The sequence below is a fragment of the Enoplosus armatus genome, chromosome 16 (genome assembly GCF_043641665.1).
Source record: "Enoplosus armatus isolate fEnoArm2 chromosome 16, fEnoArm2.hap1, whole genome shotgun sequence".
In the NCBI taxonomy this organism is placed as follows: domain Eukaryota; kingdom Metazoa; phylum Chordata; class Actinopteri; order Centrarchiformes; family Enoplosidae; genus Enoplosus; species Enoplosus armatus.
This window is the reverse complement of record NC_092195.1, coordinates 18,748,030-18,772,613: the sequence shown is the minus strand read 5'-3', so window position 1 is coordinate 18,772,613 and position 24,584 is coordinate 18,748,030. Positions and strand designations below refer to the sequence as shown.

The 24,584-nt window shown below is 42.7% G+C and overlaps 1 protein-coding gene across 1 annotated transcript; it reads left to right on the top strand.

Annotated features, from left to right (window-relative positions):
• Positions 1-221: 221 nt before the first annotated feature.
• On the top strand, positions 222-23,906 carry atp1a3a (ATPase Na+/K+ transporting subunit alpha 3a). The gene is made up of 23 exons (XM_070921234.1): positions 222-262; positions 9,748-9,861; positions 10,657-10,716; positions 11,030-11,233; positions 12,177-12,290; positions 12,611-12,745; positions 13,188-13,305; positions 13,873-13,961; positions 14,299-14,478; positions 15,946-16,144; positions 16,753-16,997; positions 17,140-17,332; positions 17,466-17,641; positions 17,836-17,972; positions 18,158-18,308; positions 18,478-18,646; positions 18,902-19,056; positions 19,811-19,934; positions 20,144-20,289; positions 20,432-20,562; positions 21,505-21,606; positions 21,925-22,016; positions 22,443-23,906. Exons 1-23 carry the CDS (start codon positions 257-259, stop codon positions 22,469-22,471), a joined length of 3,069 nt encoding a protein of 1,022 aa, XP_070777335.1. The 5' UTR covers positions 222-256; the 3' UTR covers positions 22,472-23,906.
• Positions 23,907-24,584: the final 678 nt, after the last annotated feature.

Sequence of the window (24,584 nt, the reverse complement as noted above, 5' to 3'; positions counted from 1 at the left end):
GAAACTTTGCCTTGTCAAGTTACCTTATGTCCGTCCCTCTTTTTTAAAAAAAAAAAAGATATTTTAGGATATTATATTAGCTAGTTGTTTTTTTTTGTCAGCAGGGCAATAACGTTAACGTAAGCTATCAACTGAAGGGAGACATTTTTTTTTCTCATTATCAGACGAGAGTTTTCCGCCTTAACGACAGCTATTCTGGTTGAACCAAGTCTAAAAGCGACTCATCTTCGGAGGAGACCCGACTGACTGCGCCAAAATGGGGGTAAGAGCTACACCTCTTGTGATTTAGCGTTACTTTAGCTAATACGTTGTTTAATGTCGTTTCTGCTGAAGTTAGCCGTACAGTCTGGATGTGGTAACGGTTAACGGTTAGCCTGTGTGTCCGTTAAGGTAAGGGTTAAAGTGTACGGAGGCTCGACGTGAGAATGACATTGAACACGGTGGGAAATGTACGTCTTGTCTAAGCTAGCTCCTTCTGTTCGTGTCATATCAGACGGTTTAAACCGCGTTGTCGCATGAATTATAATTGTCTGTCAAACGGGTCCACTTACTCTCGAGGAAGTCTTTACATTAGGTATCTGTTGTCAACGCCATTTACACCAAATCACTGCGTTGTACGTTATGATAACGACTGAGATTATCGGACGATAGAGGGAATGTTTGTTGAAGGTTTCTTTTGGGGGGTTTTTGAGGAACATGCGCCAGGTTAGTGAGTCAATCCGCCGCATCCAGACAGGGTGGTCCGGCGCTGGGTGGTTACGCGTTACACTAACGGTCCTCAGTTAGGATTACAGTCTCAGTAGCCTTTTTACAGCTCTCAGCCAATAAGGCAATAAACTGTTGCTGCTGCTATCACCCCTAACATCACAGTGAAGTTGATCAGTCGACTAAACCATGCCCCACCTGCAAAATCTGATTCATTTTCCTCCGCGGATGAAAACCACTGGAGTGTACTTAAATAGGGGAGAGGTGCTGTCACAGCTTCAATTTTAATCACTCAACGGAGAAAAGGGCCGTTTGACATCCACGTCGTTTGGTTTCCTGATCATTCACAGCAAACACACATCGGTTATCTTATCATTTTTTAAGCCGCCAGTGAAGCTTTCTGGCGATTTTGGCGCTGTAACGCAAAAGTAATGTAACGGGCAATTGAACCAAATCAGAGACCGGGCCCAGTATGCCGACCGACGTCTTTTCTTTTACCCAGAAATAAGCGATTGGTCGGGGTTTTTTTTTTTTTTAACAAGCCCTGGTCGTGGAGTGGCGGAGAGATGTGCTGCTCCAGTCACCGGTTCCAAAAAACGAGATTACACCCACCGAACATCTGGCACCAGCCGCCGGAGCCGCTGTACAGGATTGAGGAAATTCACAGCTCCTAAGTACACGATTAGCCAGACTGCATAATGACACGGACGAGTCCAGTCAGAAATGAAACCGTTTGTGAATAAAATGCAGGTGAAACGCGGGTGTAACCTACAGGTGGTGAAAACCGCAGCCTGAACTGCGGAATATCATGTCATCCCTCCAAATCTGACTGCAGTTAACTCTTACTCATCAAATGCATGGCTGCAACTGTGTCTGGCCAGTTATTCCTAATAAAGGAGAGCCACTAGAAAGTCGTGAATTGATAATATTTCTTGTAATACGAGGAAGCGAAGTGGGGAATCCAGATCTACAGTGGGTGGGGGCTGGGAGTCAAAACCATGAAGGCTATTTTTTTTCTCTACCAATCATTTGGTGCATTTTCATTCAAGCATTACATAATGCGACGGTGCGTCATGTTGCTGTCATTGACGGTGCTGGACTTGGTTCGGATGTAAAGGCAGCTTAGGTTTGGGTACCAAATGGGCACAGGCACAGGGTGCGTCAAAATGGTTCCTCAGTGATGGTCAACACCCCCCCCCCCCCCATACACACACACACACACTCTCAAAACTCACTGATCTGGCAGGTCATAAAGGACATCCTTTCCCAGTCACTAAGTTTAGACTCCATGATGTCAAATTTTACAAGTCATTATCCAGGTATTTCTCCTGCGGCATGCTGTATTTTCACTTAGAGTGTTTTGTTGTGGTATGTACTGTAGGATAACTGTAGCTCCATGGTGTCATGGTTCATCCCTGCTAATGAAGTATGATGGGCAGTGGTTTCTCCTCTGCTCCATTTCCGGGTTTGGGATGAGAGAGCATTCAGGCCTGGAAATGGTGGGGCTCTGTCACGGTTTGTGATGCCATCCACTAGATTGCTGGAGGGGGAAACCGCGCACAACTCTAACTACTGTGTCGAAGAGAGGAGGAGAGGGGTGTGTGTGCAATGGGGGGGAGTGGAAACTCCCATGTTCAGGCTGTGATTTGCCATCAGGAGGGGTGTAGTGAGAAGCGATTCGGGTGAAATGGGCGGTAGTGGGCGTGGGGGAGATCAGAGTGAGTTCAGTTGACAGGGCAACTGGGGCCATTTGATCCGGGCCAATCAATTGGCTGATCAGGCTGGTGAGTTAAAGAATGGAAGGCAGAGATGAAACGAAGGTCAGTCACTGTAGCCGTCACAGGGAGGTCCTATTTAGAGGAAACCTGACCAAGATCCAGTGATTGAGACTGAATGATGGAGGTAGACAGAGAGACAGAGAGAGAGAGAGAGACAGAAAGAGATGCCTTCATGGTGAGTCACCTTGAGAAGGGTGGATACTGGGAAAGATAATGGAGTGGAGGAATGCAGGAAGAGATGCTGGGAAGCTGCTCACGTGCAGTGATGAGACAGAGGAAAGAGCGATGGTGGAGCTTGGGGAGAAAAATGGAGAGATGAACACTGAGATACAAAAGAGATATACAGGGATGAATGCTTCTGCTGATATCCCACAATGCACTTGGTGCAGAAGCTTCAGGAGGAGAGCCATTCGCTGTGGAGAATGGATGATGTGTGGTGTGGCTCTGAGTATGTGTGTGTATGAAGCAGGCGGCTCTCTTATGACTAAACCTACTCTCATTCATGGTGTCTAATCCATACACGATGAAGCTGATGCTTTATACAGTAGCTCTCGACATGATGAGATCTCTTCATTGTAGTTTCACACACATATTTTTGCAAAAGAACTGTGTCAATTTTCTGTGGTAAAGTCATGAGGAGCAGTGTTGGGATGGGCCAGCTTTCACTTTTTTCAGTGCATAATGCACATATTATAAAGTGTGGTTCATGTAATGATGATAGTCTTCTTTCTTAGCTGTTCCATCATAGGTAGGTTGTAAAAGCTTTTTTTTAACTGAAAATAGATACAGGTGTTTAATTTTAAATTGAATGAGTCTTGGTGCTGATTAAAACGGCTAGATTCATTGTGATGTCCAGACCGGTACGGTGCTGCACTACAAGCAGGTCTGTACATAATGATTGGCCAGTTATTCATTTTGTTGCCACACAGTGAACCTTTGCATACTTGTAGGTTCTCCTACTGCCCACTGAGAAAAAGAGAGCAAAAACAGCCTGTAGCTCTAGTCTATGCACATTTTAGTTAAAGGTGAAAGAAATGGTATGTGATTCTAGCGATGAGGCTGATTTTCATGGGTTGACGCTGAGCTTTAAGGACTGGAATAAAGGCATACCAATCTTGTGATTTTACTGGGTGTAGTCCTCTCACCTCAGATATGATATTAGATATCACTACATAGCAGTCATTGTAGTTTGAACGTACTGCAGTACACAGTTCATTATTACGTATATATGTAATTGTAGTCAAACCATGTGTGTTCTCTTGGTCATGGACCCTGTTGCATAATTGTTCCGATCAGTCAATATTTCATCAGCACTGACTCTTAACTAGTTTCCATTCGTGTGTGAAACAATGTGGATCCATATTTCTGCAAATCGCTGATCAGGGGTTTCCAATGCCACTGATTCTGTTCACGGTTTAGTGCGTTGTGCATTTCCTGGAATGCTCTGTGAGGTCACTTGGACATCACTTCTTGTTTGCAGGGTGACTTAAGTGTCAAGGGTAGCTAGTAGTTTTCAATGCCTCCTGCTACACTGCCATACAGAAATGACAGGGGGGATGAGAGAGTAAGAATGCACTGTTGCTCTCCATGAACATCACAGAAGTATTACATAACACACACATCAAGTACGACATTGAAAAATTCCTATTCCACCCTCCTTTCCCTCCCTCACAATTTACTTCAATTATTTAGATGGACCCAGTGGATAGGATGTTGCCAGGAAACCTCACATCCCCCATCTATCAACCCACTGGAAGTAGATGCTGTCAATCCGATTCTGTCAACAACTGCCATTTTCTATCGCACTCTCAGATATGCTGCACAGCAGGAAGTGACACACTGATAAATGGTGGAGAACAGCACAAAATCTGTGGTGTTTTTTTAGAAATGCCATCCAAGCTTCCACTGTTTTACAGAATCAATTCAAAAACAAATTAAACGGATGTCCTATCCCATCGTGGCTTTTATTTGTTTGTCACTGGAAACACATGTACTGAGTTAAAACACAGCGTCGTCATCACAAAGTCTGCATCACAAGAGTGGCTCAGTCTCCTTCTGATTAAACCTTGGTGCAGATGAGTAGATCAGAGTAGAAGAGAGCAGGGAAACAGATGGGCAGCCCAGAGGGAGGAGAATGTAAACAAAGTGGGAGGGTGAAGGGAGGGATAGATGATGGAGGACCCCTTTAACTGTGTGTGTGTGTGTGTGTGTGTGCTAGTCAGTCCGTCAGTATTTTCTAGGTCGGTCAGTCCACTGATCTGTATGATAATCCATTTCTTTGTGTGTGCGGTTACGATGATCCACTGTGGCACCACCAAAGCTACTAAACTCCCCTGGAGGCAACATGCACTAGTGAGATCTTATATTCTGTTCATTCAGTTAAAATTGTGACATTTTGGTCATTGGACCATCATCAGATTTAGTTTAAAAAAATGGGTTAAATACCACATGCTGAACATGGCTAAATACCAGATGATTCAGTGCCATCTGGTGACTATTTCACCAAGATCTTATAGTATGGAGCAGCTGTTAGAGTTTACATTTGCTTGGTTGTGAATAATCATATGGGCAGATACCAGCACAGCAAACTGGCAACAATATAGCAATCTGACACTGTCTGATGTGACTGATAACATAATAAACTAAATTCAAATTATGGAAATTAATTAGGAAATCTTTATCTTAGAGATACTGATCCTCAGTGGCCCTTTCCCACAATAACTGATATGATCCCCATAACACCTTGATATGAGGCGTGTCTATTTCCTGATCTATACCTGTTAATTAATGTCAGTTTTATGAATTATTATGGTTAATTTAATTTAAATTTTATTTATTCATACTCAAACTGTACAGTTTGAACAGATTAAAATGTCCCTGTATGTCGGAGATTTGACCAGTGATTTCAGCAGATTAAAAAATGGCTTATCCAGCCTTCCTCAGACCTGTAGATCACTACACCGCAGGCCAGGATACAGAATACCAGCAAATAGAGCAGACTACCAATGTTCAGCATGTACAATCTGTCCTGTAGCTCAGCGTAGAACATCTGGATGCTGCTGAAACCTCCTCAGGTTTTACAGCCTGTCATTAGACAGAGAACAGGCAGTATGTACTTGAGCAAATGAGGTAAAATGCAGGAAAATATCCTCTCTCCGTTTATTCAGTTTAATCCTGAATGACTTTGAAACCAATATATACGTCAGTGTACTGCATATTGTACTTAATGCTTCATGGAATTCAATGCATGGAAAAGTGGAATAAACCAGTTTCATAAAACAAAATGCCAGGATATGACGTGACAGCCTTTCCTAAAAGGATGGTGTGGCATCCTGAAATTTAGTCAATATTCTTGCCCTAGTTTGGCTCAGTGTTGTCCTTGAAAGTCATACTATGTCTCTAAAATGAATATTGGCCATGATAATTAGGTGTTCATATTCTTCATTTCACCCTGCTCATATTTCTTTCATCAAGTGGTCAAATATTTATGTATGAATGCGACATGTGTCCCCTGTGGGTCTGTATGTGATTCAGAGGAGCCCAGGAGATTTTTTTTGCAGTGCATTTTGGGCAAGAAAAAAGAAATGTCAAGTATGTGGCCTCAAGTATTAGGATATGACCAACACAACCAAAGATAGCAGTGACAAAAGAAGAACAAAACGTCTGTCAGGCTTGCTGCCAGTTTCCAGCAGTAAAAAGAAGACTAAACAAATCTAACAGTAATAATACACATTTGGTGTTTATTGTATTTCCCAGTGTGCAGCTCAAATGTATTAGGCTTCTATGTAGTGCTTCTGTGACTTCACACACTTTAGATGCTGCAGCGCTGAAGGGTCAGTTCACATGCTTGAGTAGTTGGCCTTGTCACCTCTGCAGTCATCATCCTGAATGGATGTGTGCACACATGGGCACGAGGGTAGAGGAGAGGAGGAACTGAAGTAGCAAGTGTCTAAAAAATAAAAGCTCCTCATTTCAGAGCAGCAACACCACAGTGCACATCTGCAAGATGGTTGTATGTATGTTACGTCATTATTATTATACTGATTGTCTACCATTGTGGCAGTGAGAGCAGTGATTATGTTTTGTTGTGAAGGATTGTCTGACTGTGAGGTGTTTATTCATGTTGTCTTTCAAATTAAAGTTATGTTACACTGGATAGCTTTCTTATCTACTTTTCATTAGTTGGAGTTATTGGTAATGAATAACAATCAGCACAGATGTCTGACAGCTGACCGTGAGTCATTTAGTTAAATTAACTAAGGAACTAGTTTTGATTATGGCACAAAACACTAAAAATTCCACCTTTTTCTTGTTTTGTCACGTCTTTGTAGTACTTTTACACATCTCTGTGTAGGATGTTCTCCAGGGTTAAATAGTCAAACCAAAAGATACAAAAGCTTGGAGCTATTTTCTATTAATAACATGGTATTTATAAAATAAGAACACATGAGATCAACTTTCCAACAGATGAAGATGTTAAGAGAAAGTTAGAAGGTGGAAAAAAGTAGACAAAGATTGTGTGGCCTAAATTGAAAGAAATCTGTTGATATTACTTGACTGGGTCATTGCCCTTGTGTTAATTCAAACACATTCAAGTCTATTCAGTGCTTTGATGTCAGAGAAATGCACAAGCTGTTTCAACATTGTAAATAAGTGAATGAGTAAAGGATGAATGAGAGACTGGGGTTGAAAGGATGGCAGAGAGAAAGAGAGAGAGAGTGATGGAGAGGGATTATTGTTGTTCAGTGGGTTAATCTGTAAGTGTAGTAAACAGCAGTAATCTGATGGCCGGCTGGACATGACTGCCCGGGGAACACTGCACCTCCTGACAGATGGCAAAACACACACACACATTTACACACATAAACATACAGTGCATGCAGATTCATACGTACACATGGAAAAACACAAGCATGGAAAATGCACATTTGTAGTAAATAAACACAACACAACTGCACAAAGTACTGAGGTATTAGTCTACTCACTGAAGAACACTAAAAAGCAGACATGTGCATAGAAAGATTGTATACACATACTGCACACTGTATACAGTAAATGCACACAACAACACTATGCATCAGAAATTAACTATCGAAGTTCTTGTGCCAATGCCTTTTTTTTACAGTTCAGTGGTGGCATATGATGTACAAGGCGACACAGCTGTCTTCTATTCGTGAAACAAGTGCAGCAGTTTGTTTGGTTGGCTGTCAACAAGTCATCACCCTGCTAGCTTTTCATCCAGCGAGAACAAAAAACAGACAGTAAAGAACATAAAACATCCATCAAATCAGTGTGAAACCTCTCAGCCTAGACTCATCCACATAAGCGCTTTCCCAAAATAAGTCTGCTCTCCCCTCTCCATTTGTGTTAGGGTTGGAAGTGAACATCTGCCTGATGAACAAATGTCAAGTCAAAATACATTCCCAGTAGAGAGCAGTCATACATTTTGCTGCACACCATGAAAATACTCTCGGGAGTTTAGGCTCGAAGTGAAATTTACTTCATACTTCATAAGGCTAAATAGGACTTGCAGCCCCCGCGGTTATTTAAAGAAATTCGTTTTTTTATTGCTAAATTACTTTTGTTGCCATTTCAGCAGCCAAATCCTCATCCCCTATTCAAGTTAGCCATAACAATAATGGCCATACGTTTTTTAAACAACCACTTGACTTTGCTGTGGCATCACATTAGCTTTGGTTGAATCATGGAGGTTTTTTTGGATGTAATGCAAATTCTTTCCCATTAGTGTTATTATCATCATTAGTTTTATTATTTGTGACATGTCAAAATGTCTTCCATGAAAAAGGCTTATTGATGCTGCTACTGCTAACAGACACTCTACTACCGTAATGTAACGTCCCCAACACTGGATGCATAGGGTTTCCATTAGTTTTAACAAAGTTACAGATCTACAGTACGAATATCGTGAAATTTGGTACACTGGACAGGAAAAGGCCTTAGGTGAAAATAGTTCAGTGTTGGATGTATTCCTATGTGACTTAAAATCAAAACAACATGAACATTCAGCAGAATTTACAGATTTAAGTCAGATTTTCACAGACATGTTTCACATCCTGCCTTTCATTCTGCCATTTTGCTGTTTCTGTGGGAGATACAGTGGTGAGCCGAGCAGCTGGCTGATATTTAGTTCTTTACTGGAAACCCTTAGGATGTTCATCCTGGATGGTGCATGCTGAGTAACAGGGTGATTTGGGGAAAAAGGTACTAATCCCCAGGAGCATATGGGAAAGCAAGGGCTACACACAAACACACCAATGTGAGTACTTGAAGGCATAGCATGGCATTATTTTTAGGCTAATGGGTTTGTTTGAGCAAAGTAGCCTCTGGGAGTATTGCTGTCTGCTGATGCAGACAATATAATAAAATTATAATCAAAGAAAACAAAGCTGCAGTTTTTGCCATACTTCCATTAATCAGTAAACAGTTGTGTCTGTTTAACAAACATGCACTGTTGGCACAGACATACACACACAGGTAAACACACATAGATAGAAAGGGCTCAAATACACCCACACATATATCCACACAAACTAATGTAGGACTCTGGGGATTGTGAGTATCCCATGATGCATGTTACACTTACAGTCAAATTTGTTCTTCTATCTCGGGTCCTTTTTCTGTCTGTTTACCTTCTGGCCATTCATGTTCCCTTGATCTCACTCTCTGCTGCTTTTATTTTTCCTTCTCCTCTCAGACACAGCAGCAGCGTCTGTAGTCTGAACGTCAGTAGCCTAAGTAACGGTGGTGTAAATAGCAGTTTAAAAAGAGGCTCTTGAGACAGGCCAGTGCTCTAATGATGCCGGATCTAATCAGGAAGTGTCGAGTTCCCCTTCTCACACCAGGGGATTACATCTAAATTTGGATCTCAATCTAGATGTTTTGACTGGGTCTTAATATGGAAGAAAAATGGGAGTTGGCAGCCAAGCATGTTCTTACAATCATTTGTAAGAACGTGCTTTAATGAATGGTAATCATAAGTGAAAAAACAGTGTTTTAGGTGTTCATGAACGGCTATTGCAGCTACGAGAAGGACAGTCAAGGCTTTCTTTGGCTGTCTTTGGGTAGACTTTTCTTTTCTTTCAGGTGGTGATCCTGTTTGATAGAGCGCTGTGTGTAGTGATTGTTGAAGATGTCCACTTGTGTTGCTGTGAGAAAAAGGATAATACTGTCAGCGGTTAAAAAAAAAAAAGTTCAAGTAATATGACAAGACCAAACTCAATGATCTTGTCTTTGTGTGTTACAGTATGGACGGTCGGACAGCTACCGCGTGGCCACCACGCAGGACAAGGATGAGAAGGAGTCACCCAAGAAGAAGGGAGGCAAGGATCTGGATGACCTCAAGAAGGAAGTTCCCATAGTAAGTACACTGCCTCCTACTTCCTGTGACCTCACTGCTCACTGTAATTTGTCATATTTTCTTTTCACCTACTTAGACTACCAGATTGGTGGCACACAAGCACCTGAACATCTCATTTAAAATCAAAGCACAACTAGTCAAGCATAACAACAAGCCTTGAAGACCCAGCTGATAGTGTATCCTGGCCTCACTCCAGCATTCAAAGAGCTACGGTCCAACTGTCATCTAATCTCCCTGTTTGAAAAAGACGATAACAGAGACGAGGTATTCCATAGCAGCTGGTGTACACTAGTGGTACTGCCAGGTTTGAGGTAATATGCCAGAACAATTGAATCCTGCTATGGAAGGATTTGCTCCTGTACGGGGCAGGAAGCCAAACCCTCAGGATATCCCTTTGTTATAAAACTATATGAGCTGGGTCAGATACACATGTTGGTTTCCAAAGTAATGTTTATCAATCTAAAAAAAATACCCGCACTTCTTTGAGGAACATTTGTTCAAAGATTTATTTGAGTAAAACTTTATTATGTCAACCAAGGACCCACAGGACAGTATGCTGGGTTCTAGTGATTTGAATTCATTTCCAAATTATTTAGCAAATTATAGATATATATTTTTGGAATATAAGACTTCCTCACATTTGCCCTAAAATCTGTATCATTTGAAAAGTTGTAGATTGTTTTATAGTATCATTAGATTGTATGCATAATTTATTTTGAATATAATTTTGATTTGCAATGATAACTGACAGCTTCTTTAAGTTTACTATCTGTTTACTGTTTTAATTCTTTGTAGACGGAACACAAAATGTCTGTTGAAGAGGTCTGCCGGAAATACAACACTGATATCGTCCAGGTAAGAAATGACACTTTTCCACCATCACTTCAACTTAATATGGTTGTTTCTGTTCAGATTTAACACAGTGCTGATGATTCATCTATTTTTATATTTAATATAAGTATGTCCCATTCACAACTTTTCTTTCTTTACATCACTTTTCTACCCTCTTCCTCTCCTCCTTTCCTAATTGTCCTCTGTCTCTCCTTTCCTGTTTCCTTTCTTACTTCTTCACTGTCAACAACTCCAACCTCTCCACTGCCCTCCTGCCTCTGCTCATTCATCTCTCCTTTGATCCATCTTCAATCTCTTCCTCTCCATTCCCTCTCAGGGCTTGACCAATGCCAAGGCAGCAGAGTACCTGGCCAGGGATGGCCCAAACGCCCTGACTCCACCCCCCACCACCCCAGAGTGGGTCAAGTTCTGTCGCCAGCTGTTCGGTGGCTTCTCCATCCTGCTGTGGATCGGTGCCATCCTCTGCTTCCTGGCCTACGCCATCCAGGCTGCCACAGAGGACGAGCCCGCTGGGGATAACGTAAGTGCAGAGTTATAGGGACGGATGCATGATGATAAGATGAATTCTCAGTCCACCACTACTCAGTACCTGTGAGAAGCCAGATATCAAAAACCACCAGAGGGCGTAAGCACATAGAAAACAGTGAGTTGCAGCTCGTGTGTGTGCTCTCTCTGTCCTCGAGCACGTCACTCAGAAAGCGATTTGCTGAGTCACTACTCCTTAGGGATGTGGCTGTGTCAGTGATAAAGGTTGTGTCAGCTGTTTGTCCAATTCATGCCAGCCGACCCATATTTAGCGTGACAGACACCATCCTGTTATCATCCATTTTGGGCCTGCCACAGGGGGAGGGTGTGACTCCTGCAGTTGGTAATGGCAGGGTAAGAGAAGGGCGTTCATGGGTCAGCACTGTTTCATGCCGGGTCAGAGCGCAGCGTAGAGCCGGGGACTAAGGCTAAACGGCGATGACACACACAACATGAGAGGACTTTGTTCAGACCACAGGGGAGGACTCGGGGTGAAACAACAACAGTGACGAGTCAGCATGACCAAGACTGTATCACTCACCCAAAATATAAATTCACACTCTGCTAACCGCTTACAGTTATGTCAGTACAGTACAGGACATAGATGGGAAGACAGGATTTAGACCTTCTAATGTTGATCCATTAAAACATGAGACGATAGACACACTAACATAGTCATAAAACCAGTCACAGAGTAGACGGCAAACAGATGGACAGCCTCCAGGTGACTGAGTCCAAATCAAACCACATGCTGCTGTCAGCCACAGGATGAAAACATTAGATGGAGATTTATGTTATTTCTAGAATTTAAACTTTACAGAATCAGTTTCCTGAAATAGCTTCTACTCCTCTCGCACTGTCTCTCTGGCCTATTCTTCTCTTTGTGATACATTTTTAGATATGAAAGTCTCATCTTCCTTCCTTCCTTCTCTTTGTAGTTGTATCTGGGTATCGTGCTGTCAGCTGTCGTCATCATCACCGGCTGCTTCTCCTACTTCCAGGAAGCTAAGAGCTCCAAGATCATGGAGTCCTTTAAGAACATGGTCCCTCAGGTACTGGACACTCAATAGTTCAATCAGGATATTGTTGACAAAAGGGTTTTTACAAAAAGTTTAAGCTTTCAGGTGGATTATACAGTGATACAATTTTAGCACAGACGTGCAAGGCAAGAGAAGGTGGTGGAATAAACAATAGAAGATAGCTAAAAAACTTGGCTTCTTCATAGACAGTAACGCCATGTCAAATTCCATAGCCATCGTTCTTTTCTAGTAATCTTTAAATGATAATGTCTAACCTTTCTGTTTTACAGATATTTTGAGTTATTTATGGTATTACATTCTCTCTCTCTCTCTCTCTCTCTCTCTATTCCCAGCAAGCCTTGGTGATCCGTGAGGGAGAGAAGATGCAGATCGATGCTGAGCAGGTGGTGGCAGGAGACCTGGTGGAGGTGAAAGGAGGGGACAGGATCCCTGCTGACCTGCGCATCATCTCCTCTCATGGCTGCAAGGTGGGCTACAGGCACAGATACATTCCTGTAATTATAAAAACCCAAAGATGAAGCAACACCTACTTTAAAGCGGCCCTTGAGTAAGGTGTCTCTAGTGTATCAAGTGTTCAGTTGGAAAAACATGACTTGTTTATCTTCATGCTAAATTCACACAGATTTTCACTGTTCCTGCAGGTCCTTATATGAACCTCAAATCTGTCTCAAAATGTTTGCTGGGAAGTTACATTTTTAAGAAATGTGATGTCTCGTAAAACACAAAAAACCTCTGCACAGCTACACAAACAAACATTAGAGGCACAGCAAACATGAACAAAGAAAATCAAAACACACACAATCTGTCTTTCTGTCTGGCTTTGTACCTTATCTTGAACGCACTCAACCAGTTAACTCCCTTATCTTCCTCTTCCTCTTTGTCTGTTCCTCTCTCACACACTTACCAAAGGTGGACAACTCGTCCCTGACTGGAGAATCAGAGCCCCAGACCAGGTCGCCTGACTGTACTCATGACAACCCCCTGGAAACTCGCAACATTACCTTCTTCTCCACCAACTGTGTCGAAGGTAAGATCACCGTCACAGATGACCTCTGTCCAAAACCTAAATCATCATTATTACATATTTATCATTTATACTGTGCTAACCATACACTGTTAGAGTTAGCCACTCTCCGTCTTGTGTAAACATTTCTATATGGCTGCATTCGTATGTTTGTATTGTTCCGGTTCCCTGCTCAGATAGTCCTGCAAACAAAGATGCTACACATTAGCTTGCACTGTATGCCACGGTCAAAGTGTCTGGTCTGACAAAGGAGTGGTCATTGACATCACTGTTGATCAACTGGAAATGTGACCTCATTTAACCTCGTACCTGCTCCATTCCAGTCCTGTTCATCATTACTGGGAGGCCCTGCGACTCACTCTATGCTCCTCACGGTGGTAGAATAGGAAAATAAAAAATGTATGGTGCCCTCCTGTGGACACATTGTTACATTGCATTACGTCTTTCCATCCATCCATCTATACTCAGTCTACACATTTTGTTCTTGACTTGACCTCTTTCTTCATATTTTCTGGAACTGATAAAGAAATATATCATTTTACAAAGCCCCCCTCTCCTCTCCTTCTTTAGGAACGGCGCGTGGCATCGTTGTGTGTACTGGCGATCGTACAGTGATGGGCCGCATCGCCACTCTCACCTCAGGCCTGGAGACTGGCAAGGTACCATATTCATTATTATTTATTATCTAACAGTGGTCTATTGTGTAATTTACAAACCACTTAATGCAGGTTGCTGACTAACTGACCTTTTATGTAATCATTTGGTTGCTCATACATGTATTAGTTCGTAATGTAAAAACAACAGCTTATCTAAGAAGTGTTCTGTGTCAGCTAACCTTTAAGAGCTGCCAAACCCTGAAGTCGTTTCATGTGCCTGAGCTTTAGTTTCTTAGTTTCATTATGTTTAAAAACAACAGACTGAATAGCTGCTAACATTCTAGTGAGAACAGTCAATCATCTTCTTCAATCAATCCAAGCATCTTCGTCTACTCTTCAGACACCCATTGCTAAGGAGATCGAGCACTTCATCCACATCATCACAGGCGTGGCCGTTTTCCTCGGCGTGACCTTCTTCGTCCTGTCGATCATCCTGGGTTACTCCTGGCTGGAGGCTGTCATCTTCCTCATCGGTATCATTGTCGCTAATGTGCCCGAGGGACTGCTGGCTACAGTCACTGTGAGTAGGCAGAGAAACTGAAACTGTGTGTGTGTGTGATGGTTAGTAGAGGGAAAGGTAGCTTTTTTTTTAATGTTTGTTTTGTGTTTTTTAATCTGTGAGAGGGTCAGGACTAAAAGTATTTCTAGTGTGTGTGCGCGTCTGTGTGTGTGTGTGTTTACAAGGTTGTTGTCCAGTTTCCTACAGTCCTTGTGCGTTTTGTTTCCTCCTCAGTTTCCAGTGTTTTGCGCAGACTTGGGTCAAACAGTATTTTTATATACTTTATATATTTCATATATTAGAAATATCTAAGAGAAAAATTACACAACTGTTTTTAACAGTGCCACTAGAGGACCCCTTTTCTATCCAAACAGCACCTTACTCACAACAATTGACATAAAACTATATTATTTTGTTTTAGCCCATAAATAAGCCACACTATATTGTACATTTTGTGATTAATAGAATTACCTTGCACCACTGAATATACTACAGATACTCCTAACAGTAAATGTCACCATTCAGATTCCCAGCAGTTTGTAGTTTCACCCATGTCTGATTGTGTGTACAGTGTTTTGGCTGATGTTGTCTCGTCATGTCTGCTGATTTTGTCCCTGCCTCCTGTATGTCTGTGCTTGTGTTTTTTCAGTGTGTTGTGATGTTGCTGTATATCTGTGTGCATCTCGGTGTGTATCTTCGTATTTCTGTGCGTTAACATGCTCTCTGTGTCAGTATCTGTTTCTGTGGTGAAGGTGGTGTATTGTCTCTGTTTGTATATCTCTCTTTCCATCCCTCCCTTCTCTCTCTCTCTCTCTCTCTCTCTCTCTCTCCCAAGGCAGCCCCATATGTGTTTGTGTTTTCTCTCTCTCCATCATCCTCTTTGTATGTCTCTCTCTCTCTTTTCCAGGCCAGTCGTGGTGCTGTCTGCAATGACAACGGCTAGCTAATGTAATGATATTAGGCTAATTAATAGTCAGCTCCATAAACTGAATTCGGCCTCCTCTGCTTGGCCTTGGCTAGGTCTGTTTGGCCCATGGGTCTTGCCGTACTTGGCATGATGACATAATGCACCGCTGCTCTGCTTCACCGCTTCACTTGTTCATGCCTCATATTCAGTCTGCATCGCTGTTTGGGCTGTGTTTTTATTTTTGGAAAGAGATTTAGATTTTAGTGCATTTTGCTATAGAGGGACATTTTGGTGAGCAGAACAAACATCTCCAGGTGTCAGGGCGGTTTGGTTCTTGGGTATGGTTAATTGTCTCGGGTACAGTATGACACTGATGTGTCTGCTCATTGGCAATAGTTAGTTTAGCACCTGGAGATGTTCATCTGTGTTATAAGTTTACCACATAAATTACTAATTTTTTTTTCTCTTTCTCCTTGTTTTGTGTGTTTATATTCTCTCCTTTTGTCTTATTCTATCGTCAACGACTCCTTTCTTCCCATCTTCCCTTCTTTTCCTTCTCTCTCTCGTCTCTCCTCTCTCAGGTGTGTCTGACACTGACTGCTAAGCGAATGGCTCGTAAGAACTGTCTGGTAAAGAACTTGGAGGCTGTGGAAACGCTGGGCTCCACCTCCACCATCTGCTCCGACAAGACGGGCACCCTGACCCAGAACAGGATGACCGTGGCCCACATGTGGTTCGACAACCAGATCCATGAGGCCGACACCACAGAGGACCAGTCTGGTGAGATTTTCCTCCCTCTCTTTCTCTCTCTCTCTCTCTCTCTCTCTCTCTCTCTCTCTCTCTCTCTACTGTTTTCATGCAGCGTGCATTAAAACATTGTCTTCCTGCCGAATATTATGACCTTGCTTTCCCTATGGCAGAATTAATTACTGGTCAGCATCCAAAGTGAACATCTGCAAAGTGTGTAGAGACCTCAAACGCTCAGCAGCACTTGTTTTTTTCAAGTCATTGGTCCTTGAATGTTGTTGAGCTTGCTAAACATTGCACACTCGCTCTGAAAATCAAACAGGCCTTTTACTGGCTGCCTGTTACACTGCTCTTAACAAGTTACCAGGCATCCTGCATGGTTATTGAATTCAGCTACATTCTGTTGCAGTTCATGTTCAGTTACATGAATTTTTTATTTGAAACCATGAACTAGAAAATCTGAAGAAATGTTTTCAGGCTGGTATTTAAGTTTACTAACCTTACCTTGCCTGCATCTTGACAGTTTCTGGAACAGAAATCACTGGGTGTATTTGAGGTGGGACAAGGAGGTGGTTGCCCCGCTTGGATGAGTGCTGAGACACCTGTCAACACATTTTCCTTTTTTTCTGATCAATCTCTAGGCTCCTCCTTTGACAAAAGCTCCCCAACATGGGTGTCTTTGGCCCGCATTGCTGCTTTGTGCAACCGTGCTGTGTTCAAGGCCGGCCAGGACTCTTTGCCCATCCTTAAGCGTGAGGTTGCAGGCGACGCCTCTGAGTCGGCCCTGCTGAAGTGTATTGAGCTGTCCTGCGGCTCCGTCAAAGCCATGAGGGAAAAGAACAAGAAGGTGGCCGAGATCCCCTTCAACTCCACCAACAAGTACCAGGTTTGTCCCCTTTGCTTACTCATGCAACTAACAAATAATGCATCCGATCTACAAAGATTGGTAGTAAATGTAAATGTACATGTAAAACACTTAATACTTCTTAAATGGTACTAATACTAACACTAAAATATGTTCTCATCAGCTTTCAATTCACGAAAGTGAAGATGAAAATGACAACCGCTACTTGTTGGTGATGAAGGGAGCCCCAGAGAGGATCCTCGACCGCTGCTCCACCATTATGTTGCAGGGCAAGGAGCAGCCCATGGACGACGAGTTGAAAGAGGCTTTCCAGAACGCCTATCTGGAACTGGGAGGACTAGGAGAGAGAGTACTGGGTAAGACAGTAAAACAGTGGTAATTTATCAAAAGGCCATGATTTGGAATCAGAGCTCAGCAATAGAAGATAGAATAGAAATTCTTGTATGTACAATTCATTCGTCCTTCTTTCCTCTTCCCTACCTCCTCTAGGTTTCTGCCACATGTTCATGTCAGAGGACAAGTATCCCAAAGGTTTTGCATTCGATACAGATGACGTCAACTTCCAGACAGACAACCTTTGCTTCATAGGCCTCATGTCCATGATTGACCCTCCCCGTGCTGCCGTGCCTGATGCCGTGGGCAAATGCCGCTCTGCTGGCATCAAGGTGGGCACATTTCAAATCTGGCATTTGAAGGCCTGGAAAAGCAGAACATAGCACCCACCTGAATTTGAAGGCTGTGGATGACTCTCATGCACATTTTCATAGAAATTTCATAGAATTTATTAGGAACAGTATGAATTATTTTCTTTTTCTCTTTTCTCCTACTTCTCCATCATCTTCCTCCTCCTATATTTCAGGTTATTATGGTGACTGGTGACCACCCAATCACAGCCAAGGCCATTGCTAAGGGTGTGGGCATCATCTCCGAGGGCAACGAGACAGTGGAAGACATTGCTGCGCGCCTCAACATCCCTGTCAGCCAGGTCAACCCCAGGTGAGACAGAACATTAAGATTAAGACGTCACTGCAGGATACAAGTGAGACTTTCACAATCATTTTTGTACATTAGATGCTCAATGTAGCCTTTCACTTTGCAGCACCTTTATAGGACTGTATCTTTCATAATGTGGTGTACAAAAGTGTACAAGAGTGTTTTGTGTCTTTATCTGTGTTGTGCAGGGATGCCAAGGCCTGTGTAATCCATGGTACAGATCTGAAAGACCTCAGTCAGGATCAGATGGACGATATTTTGAGGAACCACACAGAGATTGTCTTTGCCAGAACCTCCCCACAGCAGAAACTTATCATTGTAGAAGGCTGCCAGAGACAGGTACATGTACCATACATACATGCAGGCATTCATATACGTGTACACACAGCTAAAGGTAAATATGCACCTGCAATCAAGTGCATGTAATGAAAAAAAATAAGTGCATGGTTTTTAGCATTGTGAGTTCTGAATGGGAAAGACTAAACGGCGTCTCCACCTTTTCTGTCAGGGTGCCATTGTGGCTGTGACAGGTGATGGTGTGAACGACTCTCCTGCCCTGAAGAAGGCTGACATCGGTGTTGCCATGGGAATCTCTGGCTCAGACGTGTCCAAACAAGCTGCCGACATGATTCTGCTGGACGACAACTTCGCCTCCATCGTCACTGGAGTAGAAGAAGGTGACTGGAGAAAAGAAAAGGGCTGTGAAGAGGGAAAGACTGAAAGAATAGTGGGATGAAGGGAGGGTATGAAGAAAGGGTCAGTTGAGCTCAAATGTATTTTAGCATTGTGCCTTTGAAGAACAAGAGTAAACCTAAGATTCCAGATGAAAATCATGTTGATTCAGTTGTGGGATCTTCTTCCCATCAAGGAGTTTGTCCATCATTCTTGCTTATTGAGTTGTCTCTTGTTGTACACCACCTTCATCCTTACAGGCCGCCTGATCTTTGACAACCTGAAGAAGTCCATTGCATACACTCTGACCAGCAACATCCCAGAGATCACTCCCTTCCTGTTCTTCATCTTGGTCAACATCCCACTGCCTCTGGGCACCATCACCATCCTCTGCATCGACTTGGGAACTGACATGGTAAGGGACACGAACAGAACCGCGACACAGTGAGACACCAGGCACACTCACGTACTGTAGCATACAGCTCTAATGTGTTTATGTCCAGTCAGGCAATAAAAATGCAATGCACTTTTCCAATCGCAGGTGGCCACACACATTCAGCTCTTTTACATGCTTGCATGCCTGATCTTTGAACACTCATGCATGCACAGTGAACCAGTGAAACTCAGCCGTACACAAACATGTGAACTGAACGGTACCCAGGTGGCAAAATATTTACAGTCAAGTTAGAGATTTCCATTTTGCTGCATAAATAACATGACACAAATTGGAAGAATGAATCTGGGAATGTTTAGAATCTGAAAGAATAAGATGCTGAACACAATTTGTGGTGAATTTAATGAAATAAAGCCAGAGATGCTAAACACAATTCATTTAGAGAATGACAATTAATTTTCAGGGGTTAGTGGGAGTTGTGGAAGGTAACCTCTGAAACAACAAACATACCACTCAGTTTGAGCAGCACAATGCAAAACACTGAATTAAAAATAGCTCTGAAGTTGAGTTCAAGGTTATACCTCAAAAGTATGTACACAAAAAGGACACTAGGTGGCAGTGTGGAACCAGTCCAGTTTGTCATGCTTGGAAAGTGTAGCATGTCAAAAGAAACCCAGAAATAAATGCTTTCGCTGTAAACATGACAAGCTGCAGATACATGAAATCACAAATGAAGCCATAACAACAATATCTCTCTCGCCGTCTCCCCCGTCAGGTACCAGCCATCTCTCTCGCCTATGAAGCAGCAGAGAGTGACATCATGAAGCGCCAGCCCAGGAACCCACTGAGGGACAAACTGGTCAACGAGAGACTCATCAGCATCGCCTACGGACAGATCGGTGGGTGCCATGTTTCTCTTATTCAACATAAAGTACGAAAACTGTAAATGGACTAAACAGATATTGGGGCAACAATTGTAACCATGCGGGACTATGGCAGAAATCTGACAGCCTCACATCATAATATTCAATTATTATTATGGGTGTATAGGATTTTACTCAGATAAACCTAATCAAAGAGTGTCTAAACTCTGCGTCTGTGTCTGTAGGTATGATCCAAGCTCTTGGCGGGTTCTTCGCCTATTTTGTCATCATGGCTGAAAATGGTTTCCTGCCGTCTGTGCTTGTCGGTATCAGGCTTAACTGGGACGACCGCTCCACCAACGACCTGGAGGACAGCTACGGGCAGCAATGGGTACGAGCGACCTGACACAATATCAGTGGTCTCCTGCTTCAGTTATGTTCAATTGTATGGAGGAGCTATGTTTGAGTGACCTAAGAGAATATCGCCGTTCTCAATAGAGGATACATTCTGTTTCTCTCTTCCTCGTTCTCAGACCTACGAGCAGCGTAAGATTGTGGAGTTTACTTGCCACACAGCCTTCTTCGTCAGTATCGTGGTGGTGCAGTGGGCAGATGTCATCATCTGCAAGACCAGACGTAACTCTGTGTTCCAGCAGGGCATGAAGTAAGTCAGAAAATTATATGAAAATTAGTTTATCTGAATGATTCTGCACATAATGAACATTAGTGCAGCATTAGAGGGAACTTCAGACTCATACAGAGTTGGTGTTTTATTTGTTAGACAGGTACACACAACCTATGATGTAGCTAATGATGTGTAGCTAATGTGCTCACCTCATTTTGTCACATTTAAAGACACCCAGCAGTATTCTCATTGTGCCTTGCCTTTAGCTTTGAATGTGAGACATGCTAACTTTAGTTTGTGCTTACAGTATGAGTTGCCTGGTAGCTCCTACTATTGAAGTCAGTTTGGACTAATGTAGTAACACTGTAGATATAGTGAACATTGTTAAAATATGCAGACAGTTTTTATTCAAGTGTTTTCTCTGAAGAAAGAAAGAAGAAAATGAGGATTGTGGTGGCTTCAAGGCATTGCTTTTGTTGTTGCAGTTCCACACAGCTGCCACTAGATGTCAGTAGAAAGCCAGGTTTTACTGACACACCTTTAATTTATGGCCCCAATTTATGGCATATGTTTGTTTGTTCTTTCCTGCAATCTTGTCTGGTTCGTACCCTGTCTGTCCTCTCCCTTTACTGCTCTGTTCTGCAGGCAGCATTTATAGTCCAGGCACACAAACCCATCTGTCCTCAAAGTCTGTCTGTGGTAAATCAACTTTGAAGGCATTTTATGATCCAAAAGTAGATGTAGAACTGATGCAGTCCTCTGTTTATAGAAGAGCACAGCAGAACACCAGACCCCCCACCAAGTCTTTCCGCTGGCAGGAGATATTGATTACTTTATTTGGATTCCTCCCCTCACCATATTTTATTTAGCATGTCCTCACTATCTTCACATCCTTTACTTTGCTTACTTTGTCTGCCTTTATTCCTCTTCTCTCTGCCGTGTGTGATTAACTCTCTTCTCTCTGCATTTATTTTCCAACAGGAATAAGATTTTGATCTTTGGCCTGTTTGAGGAAACAGCTCTGGCTGCTTTCCTGTCCTACTGCCCTGGCATGGACGTGGCACTACGGATGTACCCACTCAAGTGAGTAACATCACACACAGCAGAGTGCCATGATATGCAGTCCTCCATGTTTACTTTGTCCTGAAATCACAACACAGTTAAATTATATTGCAGCCTTTTTGTCCTATCTTGCTTTGAAGTCAAGTTTGTTTGTATAGTCACATATGATGTCTCAGTGGGCTTATCAGGCCAAAGATCACAACTTTTATGGGTCAGTAATAACAAAATATTGTTTGCTTTTAAGAAGGATAATAAGTACTTAATGAGTACTGTGTCTTTCTCCCAGTGTTGCCCTGAGCACCGCTCTTACTCTCCATCATTCCCTCCGTTCTCTCTCAGGCCCAGTTGGTGGTTCTGTGCGTTCCCGTACAGTTTCCTCATCTTTGTTTACGATGAGATCCGAAAACTCATCCTGCGCCGAAACCCCGGAGGTAAGATAACACACACGTACACACTCACACACATACTGTACAGTTTCAGCTGCATAGTAGTTTACTTCAGAGGTGCACTGAACAACCTATGAATTGTTTTGTTTTGTTTTGTTTTTTCGAACAACAATCATTTTTTGTAGTTTTTATTCGCCTCATCAGGCTGCCACTAAACTGCAGCAGACAAATATATATACATGTGTAGCATGTGACATTACATTAGTCATACATAACATAGGTCACAGATTAATCATTTTAGTACCGCTGCATCAACTTACAGCTTTTTAGGACATTGTGCAGGATAATATCCTCCAGGACCTTTTAATTTTAAATAATATTTTACTCTGAATTAAATAATCTGATAGGTAACTAGTCTCTCTTTCTCTTTTTTCTTGTTTCCCTGTTTTTCTCTCCTCTTTGTCTCTACAGGCTGGGTGGAAAAAGAGACATACTATTAAATTATCAAACCATCATTTACTTCTCACCCCGTCCTCCCCTGAACTCATCCCTTCTTCTCTATCTCCCTTTCTCCTTCCCTCCATCCATCCCTCCTCTCCTGTCAACGTACTCAAACTGTACAAGAAAACTATGTTTACTTCTCCTCCTCCTCCTCCTCCTCCTCCTCTCCACCCTCCCACCTTCATCTCCTAAAGAAACAAAAAAAAATCAAACGCCAAGACGACGAGAGGACCAATGACAGAGGAGGAGAGGACGGGGGAGGGAGTGGGTTTGTAAATCTTCCCTGTCCTCTCTGTCCCTCTGTCGCGATTTTTTCTATCCAAAGTCTATACAGCACTAGTCTGCCAGTAACACTGTTGTGTCGATGGTTATTACCACACTGATAGCTTCACATGCGTACTCAAACTACACTGTGTAGAAGTGAATAAAGAACACAATCACCAGAATAAAGACAAAAACCGGACTGTTCCACTGCGATCACTCTTGCCAAGCAGAACAACAACGCGGCAGCTCCCGTCTAGACTCCCAGCTGGCGATTTGAGCGGGTGGGTGGCGTCGGTTTTTTGATTGTTTTTGTTTATTCCTGCCAGAGAAAAGCCACCCAGATCCAGCTCTTTAATCACTGCCATTTCCTGCCATTCGCCAACTACGACTGTACTTCTTTCCCTCCTTTTCTGTCTCTTTCTATTAACTCACTGCCAATCTTCTACTGCCGTTCTCTCCCCCTCCTCTTCCTCCTCCCCTGTCAATAAAGAATCAGCCTCACCATAAAACTTAAGCACTCACTCCCCCACGCCCTCAACAGGGTGGAAAAAAAATCTTCTCTGTCTCCCTCCCTCCCTCCTTTTCCTCCCCATGTGTTATTTTTTGCTTGTGTTGTTGTTGTTTTCTAATAGACGACTGAGTGTTTTTTAAAATACAAAATTGTTCGTAAAAGTTTTTTGTTTTCTTTTTTTTTTAAAGTTTGGAGTGGGTCTGAGAGCTGCTTGTTTTCATTCGGACATGACAAAGCACACTGTCTCTCCCTCTTCCTCCTCTCTTCCTCTCTTCTTTCTCTCTCACGCTCCTCCTTTACCCCCCCCCCCCCGTCCCTCAACTGCCTCCCCCTCGTCACCCTGCCTGTCTATCTGTCCTTGTTTGTCTGTCTGTTTGTGAACACCGTGCAAACCCTCCGTCCTTATAAACCTCCACCCACTTCCACTACCTGCCTCCTCCTCCACCTTCGTCCTTCCCGCAACCTCCCCCCTCAACCCCTCCCAACCTCACCCCTGTTTAAAAAATACAATCTTTCTGTGTCCTCGGAAAAAGAGATTTCTCTCCAATTTCATTATTTAAATCAGTGAAAATATGAAATAAGGCACTGTACCTTAACTTGCAAAACAGCAGCAAAAAAAACGAAAATGAAATAAAATAGAAGGATCTCTCTTTTTTCAGCTTGGTCTCAAGTTTGTTTTTGTGTGGAGTTTTGTCAGAAAATGGAAATAAATGCTGTGACCAACTCTTCCTTATGGCAGTAGTGTCAAATCATCTGTTTTCTAACTCATTAATTTTACCAAGTCAGAGGAAAAGTTATTAGACATCATTTAGTATAAATGTTGTGGCTCGAGTTACTGGAAGAAGATGTACGAAGATGAAGAACCAGACGCTACATTTCAGTCTATAAAGGAAACTTGATTTCGTTAACGCAGCGTCCGTCAGTCACGTGAGGACTTCAACAACTCCTAACAGGTATCAGAATAATATTTTCAGGAAGATAAGTTGACAAAACAATCACACCACAAGGGCCATTTAGCAGCTGTATCACATGATCTTCCTCAGCAGCTAGAGTTTGCCTAGTTGTCATGGAAATGCAGATGTTTAAATTTCTTTGAACACTCTAGCTGCTAAATGCTCCACTTTGCTCACCGGCTACTCTCTAACTGTGTCTGTCTGGTGTTTGGTGCGGAGCAGGTACTGTGCAGTAGGTTTTTAGAGCTTTTTCGCTGAAAACAGAAATGACTGAGAGTTGAAAGTGAACCAAAACAGTAAAGTTGTGGCGCTAAACAACGAGCTGAAACTCTAAAAAGCCGAGGGGAGCTGCAGATTCAGGTGATCGTTCTCTGTAGGTTCATT